Here is a 19,618-nt window from a genome sequence, read left to right on the forward strand (position 1 = left end):
AGGTGATAATAATACCTCTCTCTCTCTCTCTCTCTCTCTCTCTCTCTCTCTCTCTCTCTCTCTCTCTCTCTCTCTCTCTCTCTCTCTCTCTCTCTCTCTCTCTCTCTCTCTCTCTCTCTCGGTGGTGTACTCCTTAGGTCCTTTTGTTTGGCCTCGATTTCTTTCCTCTTCCCCTTCTTCTCCCCTCACCCCCACCTCCCCCCTTTTCCTTCTCCCCCCTCCCTCACCTCCCCTCCCACAGCATGCCAGACGCCCAGAGATAGCATCACACACACACACACACACACACACACACACACACACACACACACACACACACACACACACACACACACACACACACACACACACACACACACACACACTTTAAATGAATTACTTCTTATCTTATTTTTTTTATCTCTTATGAACCAATGACTGTATCTTGTTCAGAGAGAGAGAGAGAGAGAGAGAGAGAGAGAGAGAGAGAGAGAGAGAGAGAGAGAGAGAGAGAGAGAGAGAGAGAAAGTGAGTGTGTATGTGCGTCATGTAAGTTTACCACCCCACGTGACATGCATAGCTATGTACACCTAGATGACTTGTGTGCGTATTCATGTGTACATAAGAACCCATGTACGTGTATCACATTCATATGGTGTACGTACGTGTGTTTCATGGCAGGCTTATATTACCCCCCTCACCCCTCTCCCCCGTCCTTATATGGCATGCGGGGCGGGACAGGGCAGGGCGGGATGGGGCGGGCTTGGGAACCGACTTGGAAGAGGAATAGTAAGTCAGGGTGGAGTGGAGAGTGGAGGTGGGCTGAAGTGGAGCATAGGTGTGGAATGGAGGTTGACTTGGCATAGTGGAGTGTAGGATGGAGACGAAGCGCAGCATTATGGGAGAGAATAAGCAAGTTGGGACACAATGCAGAGTAAAGAGGAGCATTTGTTGATGAAACGGAACATTATGGGAAAGATAAAACAAGACCAGGCATAGTGGAACATTTTTTTGAACTCGAACGGGGCATTGTGAAGGAAGGAAAAGGCGAGACGGGGAGAAGTGGAGCATGGAGATGAGACGGGGCATTGTGGGGGAAGGAAAAGGCGAGATGGGGAGAAGTGGAGCATGGAGATGAGACGGGGCATTGTGGGGGAAGGAAAAGGCGAGATGGGGAGAAGTGGAGCATGGAGATGAGACGGGGCACTGCAGGAGGATGGAATGGAGCGGTGGAGCGAAATATATAGAAAAGCGACAGAGCAAAACAACATCGAGTGGGTGAAGTGAGACAGGGCGGCGGGGCGAGACATGTAGCATAAAAACAAGTTAACGAGGCATGAAAATAAGGAAAAGATATGGCTTGTAGGGGTTGGCGGAGCTGGTTTAACCCTTTTAGTGCTGAATAGCTCACCCATATTTACGTATATTTGTTTTTCGACATGTTGCACTACAGTCTTTTGTTTTGTTGCCTTGACAAAACAAAATTAACTTCTCTGTGTCACATGCACCAATTTTTAGATAATAATGTACTACAGTTTTTTGTTTTGTAGCCTTGTCAAGATAAAATCAACCTCTCTCTCTTCTTCCTTGTCTCTTGCTTTTTTTCCCTCCATGCAAGCAATCTTATTTATTTATTATTTATTTAGGGCTCTCTGAATGTGAACAATTCTAGATATCACTTGTACTTCATGGTCTCCGCCGCCAGATGCCGCAGTGTCGTAGAAAATTAAATATGGACAGTCTTCAACTTTTCAGTTTATTAATACTTTTTTTATATACTTACGATCAGTGAAATAGTTAAGGACAGGTACTGATGGGGCAGTATAAGCTTATGGGAACTTTTGGGGGTGGGTGAGCTGAACGTGGCAAAGTGAATCAAGAGACAAGGGGCAAGGCTGGGCGGGGACGGGGCAAGGCGGGGCTGTAAGTGGGCTGGTTTGTGGTGTTACGTTGCGTCACATCTGGCTCGTCACGTCAGCCTTTGAATTTTGCTTGGTGTGTCACGTCCTGGGGTTCATGAGGGGGAGGGAATGGGGGACGGTGAAGGGAGCAGCGGAAGAGGGAGAGAGAGAGAAACACTGGGACGGCTGGTGAGGATGGGATGTTTACGTAGGAGTGATGGGTAGGGGTGGACTTACTGAGAGGGAGAATAGGAGGTTGGTAGGGATAGGATATTAAGGGGGAAAGGAATGGGGGATATTAGGAGGGGTAGTGAATATGGGAGAGGACATTGGGGAAGAGAATTGGGTAGAGGAGGATTTAATAGGGGGAGAGATGGGAGGGATGGTGATGGGGTGATGGGGGTTGTGGTGGGGGAGTTGTTGATATTGTTGTAAAGTATATATTTATTTTTTTCCTCGTCCCTCCCATTTCTCCTTGTCTTTTCTTTCCTTTTTGGTTTCATCCGTTTTCTTTATGTTTCGTGCTTTGTTATTTGATTGACTTCCCTTACGTTTGTTTGTATGTTTATTGTACTGTTTATTTATTTATTTATTTACTTATTTACTTACATTTATTAATCTATTCTTTCATTTATCTATTTATAATTATTTCCTTGATACATTTTCTCGGTCGTTATATTTATTTATTTATTTTTTTTGTGTGGGGAAGTTTGTAAGCTGGATATTTTGTTTTCCTTTTTTTCCTTTCTCTTCTTTTTTTCCTTTGCTTTTTCTTCTTTCTTTCATTCATTCTTTCTCTCATTCTTCCTTTGTTTCTTTCTCTCTGCTGCCACAGGAATTCTTTTGCTGCATTTTATCCTTAAACTTTGTGTGTGTGTGTGTGTGTGTGTGTGTGTGTGTGTGTGTGTGTGTGTGTGTGTGTGTGTGTGTGTGTGTGTGTGTGTGTTTCCGTTATTCTGTCCGTTGTTGTCTTCCAGTTTTCAAGGCGTGGATGTAAATTTTCCTCTTTTTCTTTCTTTTCTTTCTTTCATTCTTTCTTTCTTCCTTTTTTGGTCAAGATTTATGGGTAATTTTATCTGAGGCCTCGAGGTAAATTTCTTTTGTTTGTTTTTTCCTTGAATGTGATTGTTTTCCTGGTTCCTCTTGATAGTAGTAGTAGTAGTAGTTGTTGTTGTTGTTATTGTTGTTGTTGTTGTTGTTGTTGTTGTTGTTGTTGTTGTTGTTGTTGTTGTTGTTGTTTCCTGAAAGTGGCTATTTTCCTTTTAGTTCGTTTTCCCTTTTTTTGCGTTTTGTCTTTCTTTCCCCTCTCTGATTATATTTTCTCATTTTCCTTTTCCTATCTTTCTCTTTTTTTTTCTCCAATTACGTTACTTTTGCGTCACATTTCACAAGTCACGTAACAGCAGTCCAGTTTTCTTTCTTCTTGTTCTGCGTCTCGTGTTGTGTTCCTTGTGTGTTCCCTCAGTCAAGGTTACGGAGGTGGGATTGTGTTTCTCAGTTCTTGTTATACGACCTTGTGTTGCAGATGTGTGTGTGTGTGTGTGTGTGTGTGTGTGTGTGTGTGTGTGTGTGTGTGTGTGTGTGTGTGTGTGTGTGTGTGTGTGTCTTTGTTCACGAGGTGTTGTGGTTTTAAAGGGTTATTATTGTTTTTTTTTCTCTTTTTTCTTCTTCCTTCTCCTCCTCCTCGTTCTCGTCCTTGTCTCTCCTTCTTCTTCTTCTTCTTCTTCTTCTTCTTCTTCTTCTTCTTCTTCTTCTTCTTCTTCTTCTTCTTCTTCTTCTTCTTCTTCTTCTTCTCATTATTATTATTATTATTATTATTATTATTATTATTATTATTATTATTATTATTATTATTATTATTACTACTACTACTACTACTACTACTACTACTACTACTACTACTACTACTACTACTACTACTACTACTATTATTATTATTATTATTATTATTATTATTATTATTACTATTATCATTATTATTATTATTGTTATTATTCTTACAGTGTGGAGAAACACTTGTAATGTTGAGTGTATTGCATATCGTATTTCATCATCATCACATCACTCATACTTCTCTTAATTACACTCACGCCAGACAAACCTGCACCTTTCATTACAGACGTGTAGGCCGGCGCACACCCTACCGGAGTTTCATCACAGTGTTGCTTCAGGGTCACCTCGACACACACCTGCTTACACCTGATTAAAGTTGCGTTCTGGTGCATATTCCGCCACACTTCACTGCAATGCCTCACAGCTCACGGCTCTTTACTTTGGTGCCACGCCTCACTGGTTGTTTCATGAGATTTCGCTTGCAGGTTCTCATGGCGGCGGCACACTTAATTAATCCTTTGAATATTAATATCACTTTTTTTTTTCTTTTTTCTTTTTTTTTTTACTTAATTTCAGAAACTCTTGGTAGTTTTATTTAGAAATGAACACCACGAGCTTCTGATAATTTTAATTGATGTCATGTTTTAGTTCATTTGAGTCATGCTTGGTAGTTTTATTGAGTGAAATAGAAACCACAAGCACCAAGTAGTTTTGATAACAGGTTTTACTTCATTTCAGGAACCCTTCATAGTTTTATTGAACAAAAATGAAACCGCGAACTCCAAGTGGTTTTAACTACTCACTCACTCTTTCCCTAGCAGTGCACTTGCTAATGACGCTTTGTACTTCATTTCAATAACGTTGGCTAGATTTATTTGGCAAAGATATCACACACACACACACACACACACACACACACACACACACACACACACACACACACACACACACACACACACACACACACACACACACACACACACACACACACACACACACAGATGCCAAAAACGTTTTAACTACTCAATTAATCCTTTTTGCTGACTGAGGTAATTACCTGTCCACCACCACCACGTTTCATCTTACTTGAGAACCTATTGCAGTCAAAGAATTTCAATCTGTTTGATCCTCGTTTCCTTGTGACTCTTTTGGGAATTCTTGAACGTTCTGGCGTCTCATCTCGACTACTTTCAACAGGCTCTTGTGGAGTTTTCAAGCGTTCATATTTGTATCGCTAATTTAACGTGGATTTTGCATTAGTGTTGTCATATTTGTCACTAGATGAACATTCTTTACCATTAGTAGGAAAAAAACAAACATGAGAATCTGACTAATTACCTCCGTGGCCTTTGAGTATAGTCCTGATTAAAGAGCAAAGTGGTTCAGAAGACAGCTTGAGCTACAGGGTGAGTAAGGGTGAGGCGTGGCTGGTTGACTGTTGTGGGATTCACCTCATACTCACACACCACCACATCCAGCCTTCCTCTAGGGACGCGACCTGTTAACATGACACTTGTGAGCACATGGGAACCTGTTAATCCCTTCCCTAACCTCCCCTAACTTGACCTCCCTGACCTGCTCCCTGCTCTGTGTTCCATCCCAACCCCCGACACGCTCTTCCTATCCACCCCTTCCCTCCTCCTCTTCCTTTCTTTGCCTTCCTTCCCTTCCTCCCCTTCCCTTCCCTTCCCTTCCTCCCCTTCCCATCCTCCCTTTCCTGTCCTCTCCTTCCCTTTCTTCCCTTTCCCATCCTCCTCATTTTCTTCTTTCCCTTCCTATCCTCTCTTTCCCTCCCTTCCCTTCCATTCCTTTCCTTCCCATCATCTTCCCATCCTCCCTTTGCCTTACTCCCCTTCCTATCCTCCCCTTCCCATCCTCCCCTCTCCTCTTCCCCTTCCCCAGCCGCCCCTGCTCTCCATCCCCCTCATGCATGTTTAGTGTTGCAAATACAAATTTCATATCCGTGTTTCTGAAAATATAAATATAACTTTTTTGCCTGCCAAATGTAGGTCAACTGAGAACTGCTGGAGTGCAGGAATTAGTGTTGCTGTTGTTGTTGTTGTTGTTGTTGTTGTTGTTGTTGTTGATGTGGTGGTGGTGGTGGTGGTGATGGAGTTGTTGTTGTTATTGTTGTTGATGATGATGGTGCTGTAGTTGTAGTAGTAGTTGCTGCTGTTGCTCCTGTTGTTATTGTACCTTTCTCAATAAGATAAAAAAAAATCAGGCTAAAAAGAGAGAGAGAGAGAGAGAGAGAGAGAGAGAGAGAGAGAGAGAGAGAGAGAGAGAGAGAGAGAGAGAGAGAGAGAAACTGTATAGCCAGATCTTATACAGCAGTCTCTTCACGGCGTCATCTCCCTCATAATAATCGAGGCAAACAGAGCAGCGCAGACAAACCTCAATAGTGTCACAGCGTCACCCATGCCACCTGTCACCTTAACACACCACCTGCCGCTGCGGAGGCCTCGTTACCATCTGACGGGGGGCGATAGAGGCGAGGGAGGAGGAGGAGGAGGAGGAGGAGGAGGAGGAGGAGGAGGAGGAGGAGGAGGAGGAGGAGGAGGAGGAGGAGGAGGAGGAGGAGGTGGTGGTGGTGGTGGTGGTGGTGGTGGTGGTGGTGGTGGTGGCTAGGTAAATGTAGGTAAATGTCTTCCTTCCTCTTCCTCCCCTCCGGAATAGGTTAGGTTCCTTTCCACCTCCACCCTTGGTCATCTATAGTCCACTTATGCCTCTCCACCCTTTCCAGTCTCTCCACCTACACTTATTCTACTCAAAAACTTCCACCTCTTAGTAAATAGCACCTCAGTAGGCCTTTTTTTCTTGCCCTTGGCCAGTGCCTCTGTTACATAAAAAAAGTAAACATGCAGGAAAGGTCAGATTTATAAGTATTCACAGCATCAGGAGGGTTTTGAAGAGTGGGTCACAGGTGAGGGCGAGAGGTGAGTCAGGACGGCTAATGAGTGCAGGAGTCCAGGTGTTGCCGCGGGGGGAGTCGAGGTGAAGGTGACGCTGGAAGGTGAAAGCTGTGTCCAGGTGGGCAGACTGCAAGGTGGTCGTGGTGGTAGTGGTAGTCGTCACGGGCAGGTGCATTTTGTCGCTGCCCGGTCGTCGTCATTACCTGGGTGATCCTATGATGGGGGTCTGCTGTCGTTAGGGTCAGGTGTAAGCAGGTGGTTGTGGTGAGAAGTCATAGATGGTCGTGCTATTTTGGGAAATGCTGGTCGTTACTGGTAATAAGGATTAGTGGATTAGTCTCTCTCTTTCTCTTTCTCTCTCTCTCTCTCTCTCTCTCTCTCTCTCTCTCTCTCTCTCTCTCTCTCTCTCTCTCTCTCTCTCTCTCTCTCTCTCTCTCTCTCTCTCTCTCTCTCTCTCTCTCTCTCTCTCTCCAGGTAGCAGTGCCCAGGTGACATTCAGGTAAACACAGGTACTTTCCCAATCAATCATCTACCGGGTCTGACACACACACACACACACACACACACACACACACACACACACACACACACACACACACACACACACACACACACACACACACACACACACACACACACACACACACACACACACAGTCACCTGGTGCTCTAACACACTTTCCTCTCCCTCTCCCTCTCCCCAACACACCTGTCCTCATTTCCCCTCCCTTATCTTCTTTCCTTTCCTCCTCCTCTCCCAGCACATCTGTCCCCCTTTTTCTTTCTTACCTCCTTTATTATATTTCCCTTCTTTCCTCTCCCCTCCCTCTTTTCAACACACCTGTCTACCTTCCCTCCCCACACCTTCCCTTACCTTCTTTCCTCCCCCTCCCTCTCCCTTTCACACCACCCTTCCCTCTCTTACCTCCCATCTCCTAAACACACCTGCCCACCTTCCCTCTACCTCTCCATACCTTTCCCATTGTTCCTCTCCCCTTCTCCCCAATCCCTATCAACTTCTCCTCCCTGTCCTTCTTCCCTCCCTCCTCCCCAGCACACCTGTCACCTTTCCAGCTTTCCTCCATCTTCCTTCTTTCCTCCTCCCTCCCTCCTCCCGTCACACCTGCTCGCCTTCCCTCACCTATCTTCCCTTCCCCATCTTTCCCACCACACACTTGGGCGCCTCATGCCTCCCGGTCACGAAGACATGGGGTGACGTCAGCTGTGTCATGGAGGAGGCTGACGAGGAGGGTTGCTGATGAGAGATTGAGACGAAGCACCGAGAGGGAAAAGCTGTGTTTTTTTTTTATTTTTTATTCTTATCTTTGTTTATTTTACTTGTTTATTGTATTTTATCATTTTCTTGACATCCACGTCCTTCTGCAATTCTCTTTTTTGTCTGTTTCACTTTCATCTTTCTTTGGTTTTCCTTATTTTTTGTTGATTTCAGTATTTGTTTTGTCTTTTTTATTTACTTTTGTTTAATTCGTCTGGGTTTCTTTTGGTAATATGATTTTTGAATATTTTACATGGTGTAGTGTAAGGAGAGAGAGAGAGAGAGAGAGAGAGAGAGAGAGAGAGAGAGAGAGAGAGAGAGAGAGAGAGAGAGAGAGAGAGAGAGAGAGAGAGAGAGAGAGAGAGAGAGAGTGGCTGACTGATTGGTGTTGTGGTTAGTTATTTATAAGTTCGTAGAATGGGATGTGAATCATGTACGAGAGAGAGAGAGAGAGAGAGAGAGAGAGAGAGAGAGAGAGAGAGAGAGAGAGAGAGAGAGAGAGAGAGAGAGAGAGAGAGAGAGAGACGTGTGTGTGCATTTATGATCCGGCAGCGCTAGGACAACACTAATACACGTAAACCTCTGATCGATTCGCGCGTGTGTGTGTGTGTGTGTGTGTGTGTGTGTGTGTGTGTGTGTGTGTGTGTGTGTGTGTGTGTGTGTGTGTGTGTGTGTGTGTGTGTGTGTGTGTGTGTGTGTGTGTGTGTGTGTGTGTGTGTGTGTGTGTGTGTGTGTGTCGCGGTGGTGAGTCAACATTGGTAGGGCGATCAATATTGTATGTACACCTCTCCTCTCTTCTCTCCTGTCTCTCCTCTCCTTTTTCTTCTTTCCTGTCTCTCCTGTCCTTTTTCTTCTTTCCTCTCCTCTCCGGTCTTCTCTCTCCTCTCTTCTATTTTTTTTTTCCTTCACCCTTGTCGTCCCTAGTTTAATTCCCTCCCTTTTTTTTTTCCTTCCTCCACTCTGTCTTTCTTACGGGTTTTCCTTTTTTTTATATGTCAAAATTCCATTCTCTCCTTTTTTATTTTTAGTATTTTTCCTCTTGTTTCCTTTTTCTTCCTTCAACTCGTCTCCTTATTTCCATACCTTATATTATTCTCTTTCCTTTTTTCTTAATTTGAATTTTTTTCCTTATTTTCCTTCCTTGTATTCGTTTTCTTATTTCTTATTTCTTCCTCGTAACATTCCTTTCCATATCTGGTCTTTCAATATTCTCTCCTTTTATTTTTTCCCCTTCTCTTTCAAGATTTTCTTTTATTATCACTCCTTTTCTCCTGTTATTCCTACCTCACAATTTCCTTTTATTTTTTTCCTCTCCTTTCCTGACCTTCTGTCCTTCATCCTTCCCTCCATTCCTCTTCCTTCACTCCCTAACTCTTTCTCCTCAGCTCTACCCTTTAATTCTATCACCTCTCCTTCAGTCCCGCCCTTCCCTCCTTCGTCGGCTTGATTCTGTCTCGGATAAAACCAAAGTCAGCACCTTAATCAGCACATCAACCCACAACCTCTTTCCTCAGCAGTTTTTCTCTCTCTCAGCTAGTCTTTTTTCCCTTCCCTTTGTAACAGTTTCATCTTCCTTTTCAAATCTTTTCTTTTCTTTTTTTTTCTAGCAAATTTATCAGTTATTCTTTTTTATCTCATCCTTTGTATATATTTTATCTTTTTTTATTTATTTTCCTTTCCTTTTTTTCAGGTAATTTCTCAGCTAAGCCCTTTTTCTCTTTTTCTCCTGTTCTTTGTATCCATTTCATCTCACTTTTCAAATCTTTCCTTTTTCCTTTTTTCTAGTAAATTCCTTAATTAGATGTTTCCTCTCATCCTTTGTAACCATTTCATCTCATTTTTTTTTTTTTCAAATTTTTTCCCCTTTCTTGCAAATTTCACTACTAATCCTACTTTTCTTACACTTGTAACCATCTAATCTCCGTGTTTATTTATTTTTATATTTTTTTCCAAGTGAATCTCCTTTGTTCTTCTATCATTTGCGTCTGTCTTATCGTGTCGAATGCTCTATTTTTTTAGTATTCTATTTCTTGTTAGTATTCCGTGAAGTGTTTTTTTTATATTTTTTTTTATTTATTCCTTTCTGTCAAAACTTTCTCCTTCGACTATTCAAATGTCTTTCCTTCCTAAGTTATTGTAGTTTACCAATCTACTCGCTTTTTTCTCGCTTTTCTCTTTTCCGTGATTTTTTTGTTTATATATATATAGGAGGGACACTGGCCAAGGTCAACAAAAATCCAGTAAAAAAAAAAAAGGCCCACTGAGATGCCAGTCCCATAAAAGGGTCCAAAGCGGTAGTCAAAAATTGAAAAGGATAAGTGTCTTGAAACCTCCCTCTTGAACGAATTCAGTTCATAGGAAGGTGGAAATACAGAAGCAGGCAGGGAGTTCCAGAGTTTACCATGCCTTCCTGACTTCATTATCATTATCAGTATCATTTTTCCTTCCTATACTTGGTCTTTTATCTTTTCTGCCACGCCTTCACGCCTTCATCATCAAACACTTTTCGATCTATCATTTCCCTCCCCTTTCAAGGCCTTTTTTCTCCTTCCCTGTCTCTCCTCCCGGAATGATATTTTTTACCTCCCTATTCAAGGCTTTTCCTCTCTCCTCCCTTTTCTGTCACGTTTTATCTCTGTTATCTTTTCTTCTTAAACGATAATTTTTCTCCTCATTCAAGGCCTTTCGTCATATCTTTCCCTTAATGTCATCCTGTGTCATCGCTCCTTTTTGAATGATCATTTTTTCCTCCTCTTTTATATTTCCCTTGCTGTCCTGTGTTATCTTCAGTGCCAGTCCTAGATACATTCAAACATTTCAGTGTTTTATCCATACTACTTATAAGAAGCTGTGGTGGAAGTCATTGGGGCGTTTTCAAGTGGTTTTACCCTTACTACTTATAACAAGCTGTGGTGCAAGCCATTCGGGTTTTCAAGGAGTTTTCATGATTCTGGTGTATAAATGGAATAGACTTAGTAATCAGGCTGTTAGTGCGGAGTCATTAGAGGACTTCAAAATGGTGATTAGATAAATGTATGGATACGGATGATAGGCGGAAGGGGATAGGTACATTTCATGCATGTGTAGGTATGACGGCTTCTTGTAACTTCCCTTATTTTCTCATTTTTATGAAGTGTTAGTTTGACAAGGATTCTGCATCTTTAGTGGAAAAAAAAAAAAAACATTTAAACACGACTAATTAATTGTGTGACCTTTGAAAACAGTCTTAAAACAGTCCTTGTGAGAGCTGAATGCGTTGTAGCTTCCCATATTCCCTTTTATTCTTATGTAGTGTTAGTTTTACAAGGATTCTACATCTTCAGTGAGAAAAAAGATTTAGACATCCATGAGAACACGACTAATCAACTGCATGACGTTTGAGAACAGTCTTAAAACAGTCTTTACAAGAACTGAATGCGTTTAAGATTACAATACATTACCCAGAGTCTAGGAAGGACAAGAGCATAACCGCAGTAACCTTGAGCACACACACGCACATCACGAGCTTAGAGTCACGTTTCACAGACAAAAGTTACTGATTGTTACTCGTTTCCTTCTTGGCGGGGACGTGTTAGTGGAATATTTGTAGCTTTAGTGTTTGCCTTGTCAAGTTATCAAGGCTTTTATCAAGTTTACGACAGTGGTTTTCTCTCTCTCTCTCTCTCTCTCTCTCTCTCTCTCTCTCTCTCTCTCTCTCTCTCTCTCTCTCTCTCAGGACGCGGTAATAACTTTTTCCGTCTTCTCCCGCAGGTCGTCAGTCTTCGGGATTTCTTCTTCGACGACGACATCTTCATCGCCTACGGGCCTGAGAGACTCTCCCATGATGACTTCGACCTGGACAATGAAGGTGAGTGCGTGGCTGGGTGGCTGGGTAAATTACGTGAGTGCGCGAATGCATGGCGTGGTTGGATGGGGAGAGTGAATGAGTGTGTGAGTGATTGGTGTGGCTGGATGGCTGGATGGATGAGTATTTTGGCATGGCTGGCTGAGGGGGTGAGTGTGTGGCGTGGCTGTATGGGTGTGTGCGTGTAGTGCGTGCGTGAGAAGGTGAAGTTTAGCGAGTGTTTTTCCAGTCGATACATTGGTTGACGTGGCAGAGCGTGATCAGCTGTTGGAGATTGATCGTATCTGGTGGAGATGGAATGTGAGGGAAGGGTGGATTGGCACATGTGAGGCACGAAGGTGGAGAGTACCTGTCGTAGTTACTTAAGGGTGAATAAGGCTTGATGTATGAGGCAGGGCGTGGTACTATAGCGACATGTATTCGTGTATGTGAGGGAGTGAGGGAGGCCGAGACCAGACAAGCATGTGTATGAGAGCCTGGTATAAGGGGGTGAGGGAGGGCAAGATCAGGCTATTGTGTGTATGTGTGAGGTTGGTGGTGTGAGGAAGTGAGGCAGGGCGTGGTATAATAACAGCATGTACTAGTGTGTTAAAGCCTGGTTGGTATTAGGGCGTGAGTGAAGGAGGGAGGGCAGGACCAGGCTAGCGTGTGGTAAGTCCCGACGACAGGGTACGGTCACGGGCCGCAGCCTGACTCGCGTGTCACGGTAACCCTGATAATGTTATGCAAGGCGTGGCGTGACCTGTTTATTGCGCCTCTGCAATGAGAGTATAGGGGATGGTATTGCGTCTTGTGGTGCCCTTCGCGTCCCTGAGTCCCCAAACAGAGCCGGGGAGCGAAAATAAAAGACCGTGTTGTTGAGTCTAAGACGGTCTTCCAAGTTCGTCTCGCCGGAAACCTTGTATTACCTGATTCGTTCCCCGCCGCCGTGTAATCTGCGGGAGTGTGGGAGGAGCGGCTCTCCCACAGGCTAGGGCGTTTCTCTCTCTCTCTCTCTCTCTCTCTCTCTCTCTCTCTCTCTCTCTCTCCCTCTCTCTCTCTCTCTCTCTCTCTCTCTCTCTCTCTCTCTCTCTCTCTCTCTCTCTCTCTCTCTCTCTCTCTCTCTCTCTCTCTCTCTCTCTCTCTCTCTCTCTCTCTCTCTCTCTCTCTCTCTCTCTCTCTCTCTCTCTCTCTCTCTCTCTCTCTCTCTCTCTCTCTCTCTCTCTCTCTCTCTCTCTCTCTCTCTCTCTCTCTCTCTCTCTCTCACCTGCCATCCCTCACACGCCACCCACACGCAACTACTACTGCACACATGAACACACGCACATCCAGATAACGGTGATTTTGACACATTCCTCTTCCTCGCCCTTCGTGACCCGCTAGTGTGACTTGGTATACGAATTGTGGCTCAGGGGTACTAGTTCAGGTTACGTGCGTTGGGAATTGACCACCTGTGACCATCTGTGACCACCTGATAATGGGAGGGAGTGGGAGTGAGGGCACAGTCTCGCCAAGTAAATCAGACCTTGAGGAAGCGAGGGAAAAGTGTGTCGGCGGGAGACTGAGAGGCGCTACCCGTGCTGTTTTGGTGCGTGAGGCGTGCTGATGTAAGCTGCTGATGGGGTGCTTGGTGATTGTGATTATGGTTTTGTGATGGTGACTGGTGGTGGTGGTGAATGTTGGTGGACTAGAAATGGTGATCGTTTATGGTGATGCTGTGGTGGTGAATGTTGGTGGTGACTAAAAATGGTGATTGTTTACAGTGATTAGTGATGATTGACTATGATGATGGTGGGGAGTAGAAAGGATGTTTGCTTATGGGTGACTGGTGATGACTTACGATGTTGACTAGAAATGGTGATGATATTTGTAATGGTGAATGGTGATAGTAACAATGGATTCAGCAGAAACTCGATTTTGTTTATGCTTTTCTTTTTTTCTTCTTCTTTTTCTTTGGTAACTTTTTTTTTTCCGAAGATATAAAATGCAGCGCTTAGTTCGGATCGAGATAAGATTGCAAATTCACGTCTTTCATCTTAGCAGGATTTAGCGGAACTGATTAAATGAGTGACTGATTAACTTACGATAGGACCGCGAGAACTGGGTCGTATTGTACCAACTCAGTAAGGGTACGGTTTATTTTTTTTCATTTTTTATTTTCATTTATTTATTTTTTTTTAGTTACCGAGTTTCATTGAGTATCTTTAGTTGTTGTAAATAATATACTCTCTCTCTCTCTCTCTCTCTCTCTCTCTCTCTCTCTCTCTCTCTCTCTCTCTCTCTCTCTCTCTCTCTCTCTCTCTCTCCCCCCCCAAGACGTTTTAATCTCACTCATCGACGCATTCTCACGCTCTTTTGTTCTCATTCAGCCGATTCTCTCTCTCTCTCTCTCTCTCTCTCTCTCTCTCTCTCTCTCTCTCTCTCTCTCTCTCTCTCTCTCTCTCTCTCTCTCTCTCTCTCTCTCTCTCTCTCTCTCTCTCTCATCATCCTCACACCAAACAGAGCTCGGGGCATGAGGGACACACAGGACCAGGGACAAACAGTCAAAAGGCACCGGGGCGGATGGTACTCAGGTCACATAGGCCTCAGATTAAATGATCCTCAAGACAGATCGGCCTGAGTACAAATGCCTTTAGACTTAGGCATTTAAACTACAGGCTTCGTGAAGGCAGCATATGGATCCCCCTATTTACAGTCAGGCCGATCTGTCTTGAGGATCATCTGACTTGAGGCTTATATGACCATCTATCCTTGTACCAAATGACTAGCCCCCCAAACAGACACAGGAACAGACGCACAGACGCACCGCCGCTCCTGCTCTGCCCGTAAATTCCACTCAGATAACCAACTGATTATGCGTGGTGGCGGCGACTGTATGACTGTGGCTGGCCCGTTCCGCGTGAAAGAGTGCGCAGCGAGGGACAATGGAAGAGGAAGTGGGTCCGTTTTGTCAGAATTGTGTCGAGTATTTATGTGTGTGTGTGTGTGTGTGTGTGTGTGTGTGTGTGTGTGTGTGTGTGTGTGTGTGTGTGTGTGTGTGTGTGTGTGTGTGTGTGTGTGCCGCTCGATTTGGGAGGGATGGGCGAGTGTTGTGTGCGCCCAATTTTTTTTGAGTAACGCGTGTGCACATGTATAGGCACACACACACACACACACACACACACACACACACACACACACACACACACACACACACACACACACACACACACACGATTGATAGTAGTATTTCATGTAAGGAGAGTAAGGTAAAGAATAAGAGTCCTCCTCCTCCTCCTCCTCCCGTTTCTCCACAACCACCACCTCCAATCCCTTCCCATCTTTTCCAATTTTTATCCTCTTCAGTCTCCTCATTCATAAATCATAAACATCAATACTTTTAACTCAATACAGACTCACAATATTCCCCCACAAACCCAGACTCACTCCAGTAACTCTGATTAAGCTGCGTCAGAGAGGCAAGTGCTGCAAAGAAGGAAGGAGAGGAGGGAAGAAATGTGGAAGTTTTGGCGTGAGTAGGATGTCTGCCACTCCCGTGAAACGCTTTGCTCTCTCTCTCTCACCACAACTGTTTTCAAAGGCCACAGAAATCATTAGCCGGGTTCCCAAGAGTGTTTCTCCAGTCGATAATGTAGAAATCTTGTTAATCTGTCATTAGAACCATAAAGACACATTTCAAAACCCGTGTAACTTCAACTAGAGCCTCTTGAAAGTAATAGAGGTGCGGGAAGAAGTGTTTCAGAATATGGTACATGAAGCTGGTGCCTCCTTCCCCTTGGGCTGGAATACGCCTTTTGCGAGGTTGGTCGGGGAGAGAACATGGCGCCTACCAAATTAAGAAAAGAAAAAGAAAAGAAAAATGACATGAAACAAAACTACCCAGGAGAACTACAAGCAACTGTGCTGAACAAGTCTTATTTCTGTTACAAAATTCAAATAAAACTCAACAAACAAAATTCATTAATGTATTGGGTAAAATAAGTTAAAGCAATAGATACGGTAAATAAAAGCAAATTGTAAGTGATTGTTTTTGTATCTCAGAGTCTAGCTGAGAAAGAGAGAGAAAAAAAAAAGATGAAAAAAAAGAGAAAAAAAGGAGAAAAGTCCCTGCATAACTTTTCTCATCCAAAACATCAAAGAAAGTAAAAAAAAAAAGTAAGCTAATTTAGTCTTGACATTCTTTTGAATATATACATAATAAAAAAATAATGGTACCAGAGCCGATAATAATAATAGTAATAATAAAATATAAGAATAACAATAATAAATAAAACCAGATAAGTCTCTCCATATATGTATCTCTGCTCCACTTTCCTACACCACCACCACCACCAGTGCCAAGGAGTGCCAAACTTAAGCTGCCAGGTGAGGAAAGTTTTGAGGATTCCAAGGCCAAAGTTTCCCCACTGTCTTTACCTTACTTGGACAAAATTGCCTCCCTGTTTTCCCCGTCCCTGCCAGTCTGGGTCAGCACAGTGGCGTCCACACCTGCTGTTGCCATTGAGTGCTTCGACACCTGTGGAATTGTTGTGGGTGATGAAAAGTCCAGTTCAGTGCAATATTTCAGGGTGGGCTTGTGGAATATGGTGTAAATATAGAATAGTGATGAATATATTTTTATTTTTATTTATTCACTTATTTATTTATTTATTTATTTATTTATTTTTATTTTATTTATTTATTTTTTGTAGGGGGTGGTCAGGTGAGGGGTGTGAACTTGTTGTGGAATCTGTGTGAATGTTGAGTAATGATGCATAATGTAATGTTTTTTTTTGTGGGTGAATGGTCTGGTTGCTGTTGTGTTTTTGTGTTGGATAGAATGGAAGGTTTGTTTTAGGGGGATGTGAGTTATTGGTGAACAGAGGGCATTGTTTACTACTACAGCAACTTTACTTTCCTATCTTCTGTCTTTTCTTATCTCACTGCCCCTCTTACACAAAGAAAAAAATAATTATGTGCTCAAAGTCTTTTCTCTCTATCCTTCCAGAGTGCAAGACCATCCAGCCCCTTGTCAAGTGCCCTCTCAGCCCCCGTCGCCCCCGCCGCATGCCCTCCCCCAAGCCGCGTGGCCGAGCTGTGTCGCCTCTCGCCATATATGATGGCCCAGGTAAGCCTCTCCAGCACCCCTCCAGCCCTTCAAGCTCAGGGAGAAGTTGAGGGAAGGCACCTGTTGCTTTCACTATACAAGTTTTGAGAAGGCAAACTTTGGATGAGAATATTGGATTAGAATGTTGGTGCATGTGCTTGAATTTTGAAATTCAAAGTAAGTTCTGTTCTTAAATAAAATTAGGGTATTTGCATTTTGTTACTATATGTGTTTCTAAAATATGAAAAGTTTTGAAAGGGTGTGTAAAAGGTATTGTAGAGAAAAGCATCCAGAAAACTTATGCTTGAAATAAAATAGTTGTTAAATTCATAAGCTGTATAACTTGTAAGGAAAAAAATTAGGAAATTAAACAAAATAATGATGATGTTAAAAGTATTGAAGAGCTAAAAGGTAATTATTTGATCAGTATTTTTTACTTACTTATTTTTTTTTCATTCATTTTTTTTTCTTCTCTAAGTGATACTGATACATTGCTTACTCTCACAACAGGCAGTTTTTTCAGTACTTTTCATTACACCAAGGGACACTGACATGTTGCTCATTCCCACCACAGGCAGTTTACCACGGTCGCCCCGGAAGCCAGCTGGTCACCATCACAAGCGGCTGAGTCAACCCAACACACACACCTATCAGCAGCAGCAGCAGCAGCAGCAGCATCACCACTACCAGCACAATGGCCATGTGGCATGTGGCGGCCTGGAAAACATCATCTTTCCATCCTGCGTCACCTCAAAGTAAGGCTCATATTCAGAAACATTGCTCTTTCACCATGACTATTTTCAAAGGCCACAGAGATGATTAGCTGGGTTTTCAAGTGTTTTCCCATTAATAATGTAGATATCTTGTTGATCTGTTATAAAAGCCATAAAAACACTTAAAAATACATGTAATTTCCAACTAGAGTCTTTTGAAAGTAGTGGAAGTGTGGTGCAGAAGTGTTTCAGAATATGGCTGTAAGTCACTCACAGGTCGGGTTACCACGGCCTAGACACATTAGTCAGAGAGATGATTCAGCTCTAACTCAGACATACAGCCAAGGACATGACCTGGACCTTTCAGAAAAATTTTGTTTTCAGCCAGTAGGGCTGCAGTTTTCCCATCCACACACGGAAAAATGTTGGTTGTTTTTTCTGGAAGGGGAGGAGGAACTCAATCAAGATGCAAACTCTCATGCCTTGAATTTATTCCTGAACATTTTTATTTACATACCCAAATGTATTATAGGATGTATTATTAGTTTTCAGTACATACATTTGTTTATTTGTACAGCATTACATACTCAATGCTTCCCAGATTATAGATTACAGTGTATTATGATTATTTTCCATTTGCATTCCGTTTATATGAAGCCAGATTTTGCATAATAATTAAACTGCACACCAGCTACTTTTATTACATACATTTATCTATTCATGCAACATTATATACTCAACACTTCCCAGATTACAGACTACCTACATAACTTTTCATTTACTTCCATTTAAATGAGGACAGATTTTGCATGATATACTACTTGCACATTAGCACTACATTGCCCCCTTTGCTCCCAGGTACTCTGTGGGTCGCATCCTGGGTGATGGGAACTTTGCCGTGGTGCGGGAGTGTGTGTGTCGCAAGACAAGGGAGGAGTATGCCCTTAAGATCATAGACAAGACCAAGTGCCGGGGGAAGGAACATATGATTGAAAGTGAAGTGTCCATACTGCGGCAGGTCAGTGGAAGGAGTGCAGTCATTGAGAGACGAGTGAATAAATTAAGTGTAGTTTGCATGAACACTGTATGCATGACTGATAGTGTTTTTTTGTATTTTAAGTTGATAGTTTTCTCTTTTATACTTTATGTCAACATAAGACAAATTCTCTGGACAAGTGATAAAGTTTTCTTCTTCTTCTTCTTCTTCTTCTTCTTCTTCTTCGTAGTAGTAGTAGTAGTAGTAGTAGTAGTAGTAGTAAGAAAAACTGAGGCTGTCATGGTTATAGGTTATTGTATTGAAATGTTCTGCCTTGTGATAATGATTGGTGAGAAAAATAACTGAATTATTTGTGTTTATTATTTTCTTGGAATAGTGAGGTGTAGCTATATAACTAACTTCATGGTTGTCAATAATGAAGTTTTTTATTATAGTTATTATCTTGTTGGTTCCTTGGTTTTTGCAGGTCAGTGAAGAATGATTTTTTTCTATTATCATTCTATTCTTGGTTCCTTTGTTTCTGCAGGTCAGCCATCCAAATATAGTTAGTTTAATTGAAGAATTCCACACACCCACTCAACTCTACCTCGTCATGGAACTAGTCAAGGTAATTATAGGTGGAGGCTGCGTGCTGGTTCTAGTGGCTGAGCTGTTCTGGGAAGCCACTCACCGTGGAATAATATACTGTTTTCTCATTTTTTTTTTACACTGAAAATTACTTGGCTGTTAATGAAAATACAATTCTAATTTGTAATATTTAAATTGAAGCTTGCATAGTTTTGTTTATAGAGATTTATATGATAATTTATTTTTCTTGTGAATGGTCTAAGAGTGTGAATGATTGTGTGTGTGTGAGTGCTTGGTGCTTTGTCTGAGCCATCCTGTGTGAGGATTGCAAGCCCGGTGTGTAGGAGAGGATATTTAATGAATGGCTATTGAATTGTGAAATGTGTATTACCTACAAGTGTGTGAATAATTGAGGCAGTAGAGGTGAATGGACAAATGTAACACTTGCATCCGTGACTGAAGGGTGTGAGAATATGTAGACTCGTGCACATCATAGTCTGTGTTGGTGTTTGAAGGCTCATTTTTTGTTCA

The 19,618-nt window shown here is 42.7% G+C and overlaps 1 protein-coding gene across 7 annotated transcripts in view; it reads left to right on the forward strand.

Moving 5' to 3' along the window:
* LOC135112723 (serine/threonine-protein kinase DCLK1-like) overlaps nt 1-19,618 on the forward strand; it is a 115,410-nt gene that overhangs the window by 86,329 nt on the left and 9,463 nt on the right. For all 7 annotated transcript variants that reach the window (XR_010274547.1, XR_010274546.1, XR_010274544.1 and 4 more), the window contains exons 3-7: nt 11,652-11,748; nt 16,712-16,831; nt 17,385-17,565; nt 18,382-18,541; nt 19,047-19,127. Coding sequence is in view for 4 of the 7 variants with exons in the window: in XM_064027480.1 (XP_063883550.1) it covers nt 11,652-11,748; nt 16,712-16,831; nt 17,385-17,565; nt 18,382-18,541; nt 19,047-19,127 (639 nt within the window). In the remaining 3 variants the exon portion in view is untranslated. The remainder of the gene's footprint in view (nt 1-11,651; nt 11,749-16,711; nt 16,832-17,384; nt 17,566-18,381; nt 18,542-19,046; nt 19,128-19,618) is intronic.

This window comes from Scylla paramamosain, chromosome 24 (genome assembly GCF_035594125.1).
Source record: "Scylla paramamosain isolate STU-SP2022 chromosome 24, ASM3559412v1, whole genome shotgun sequence".
Lineage (NCBI taxonomy): Eukaryota > Metazoa > Arthropoda > Malacostraca > Decapoda > Portunidae > Scylla > Scylla paramamosain.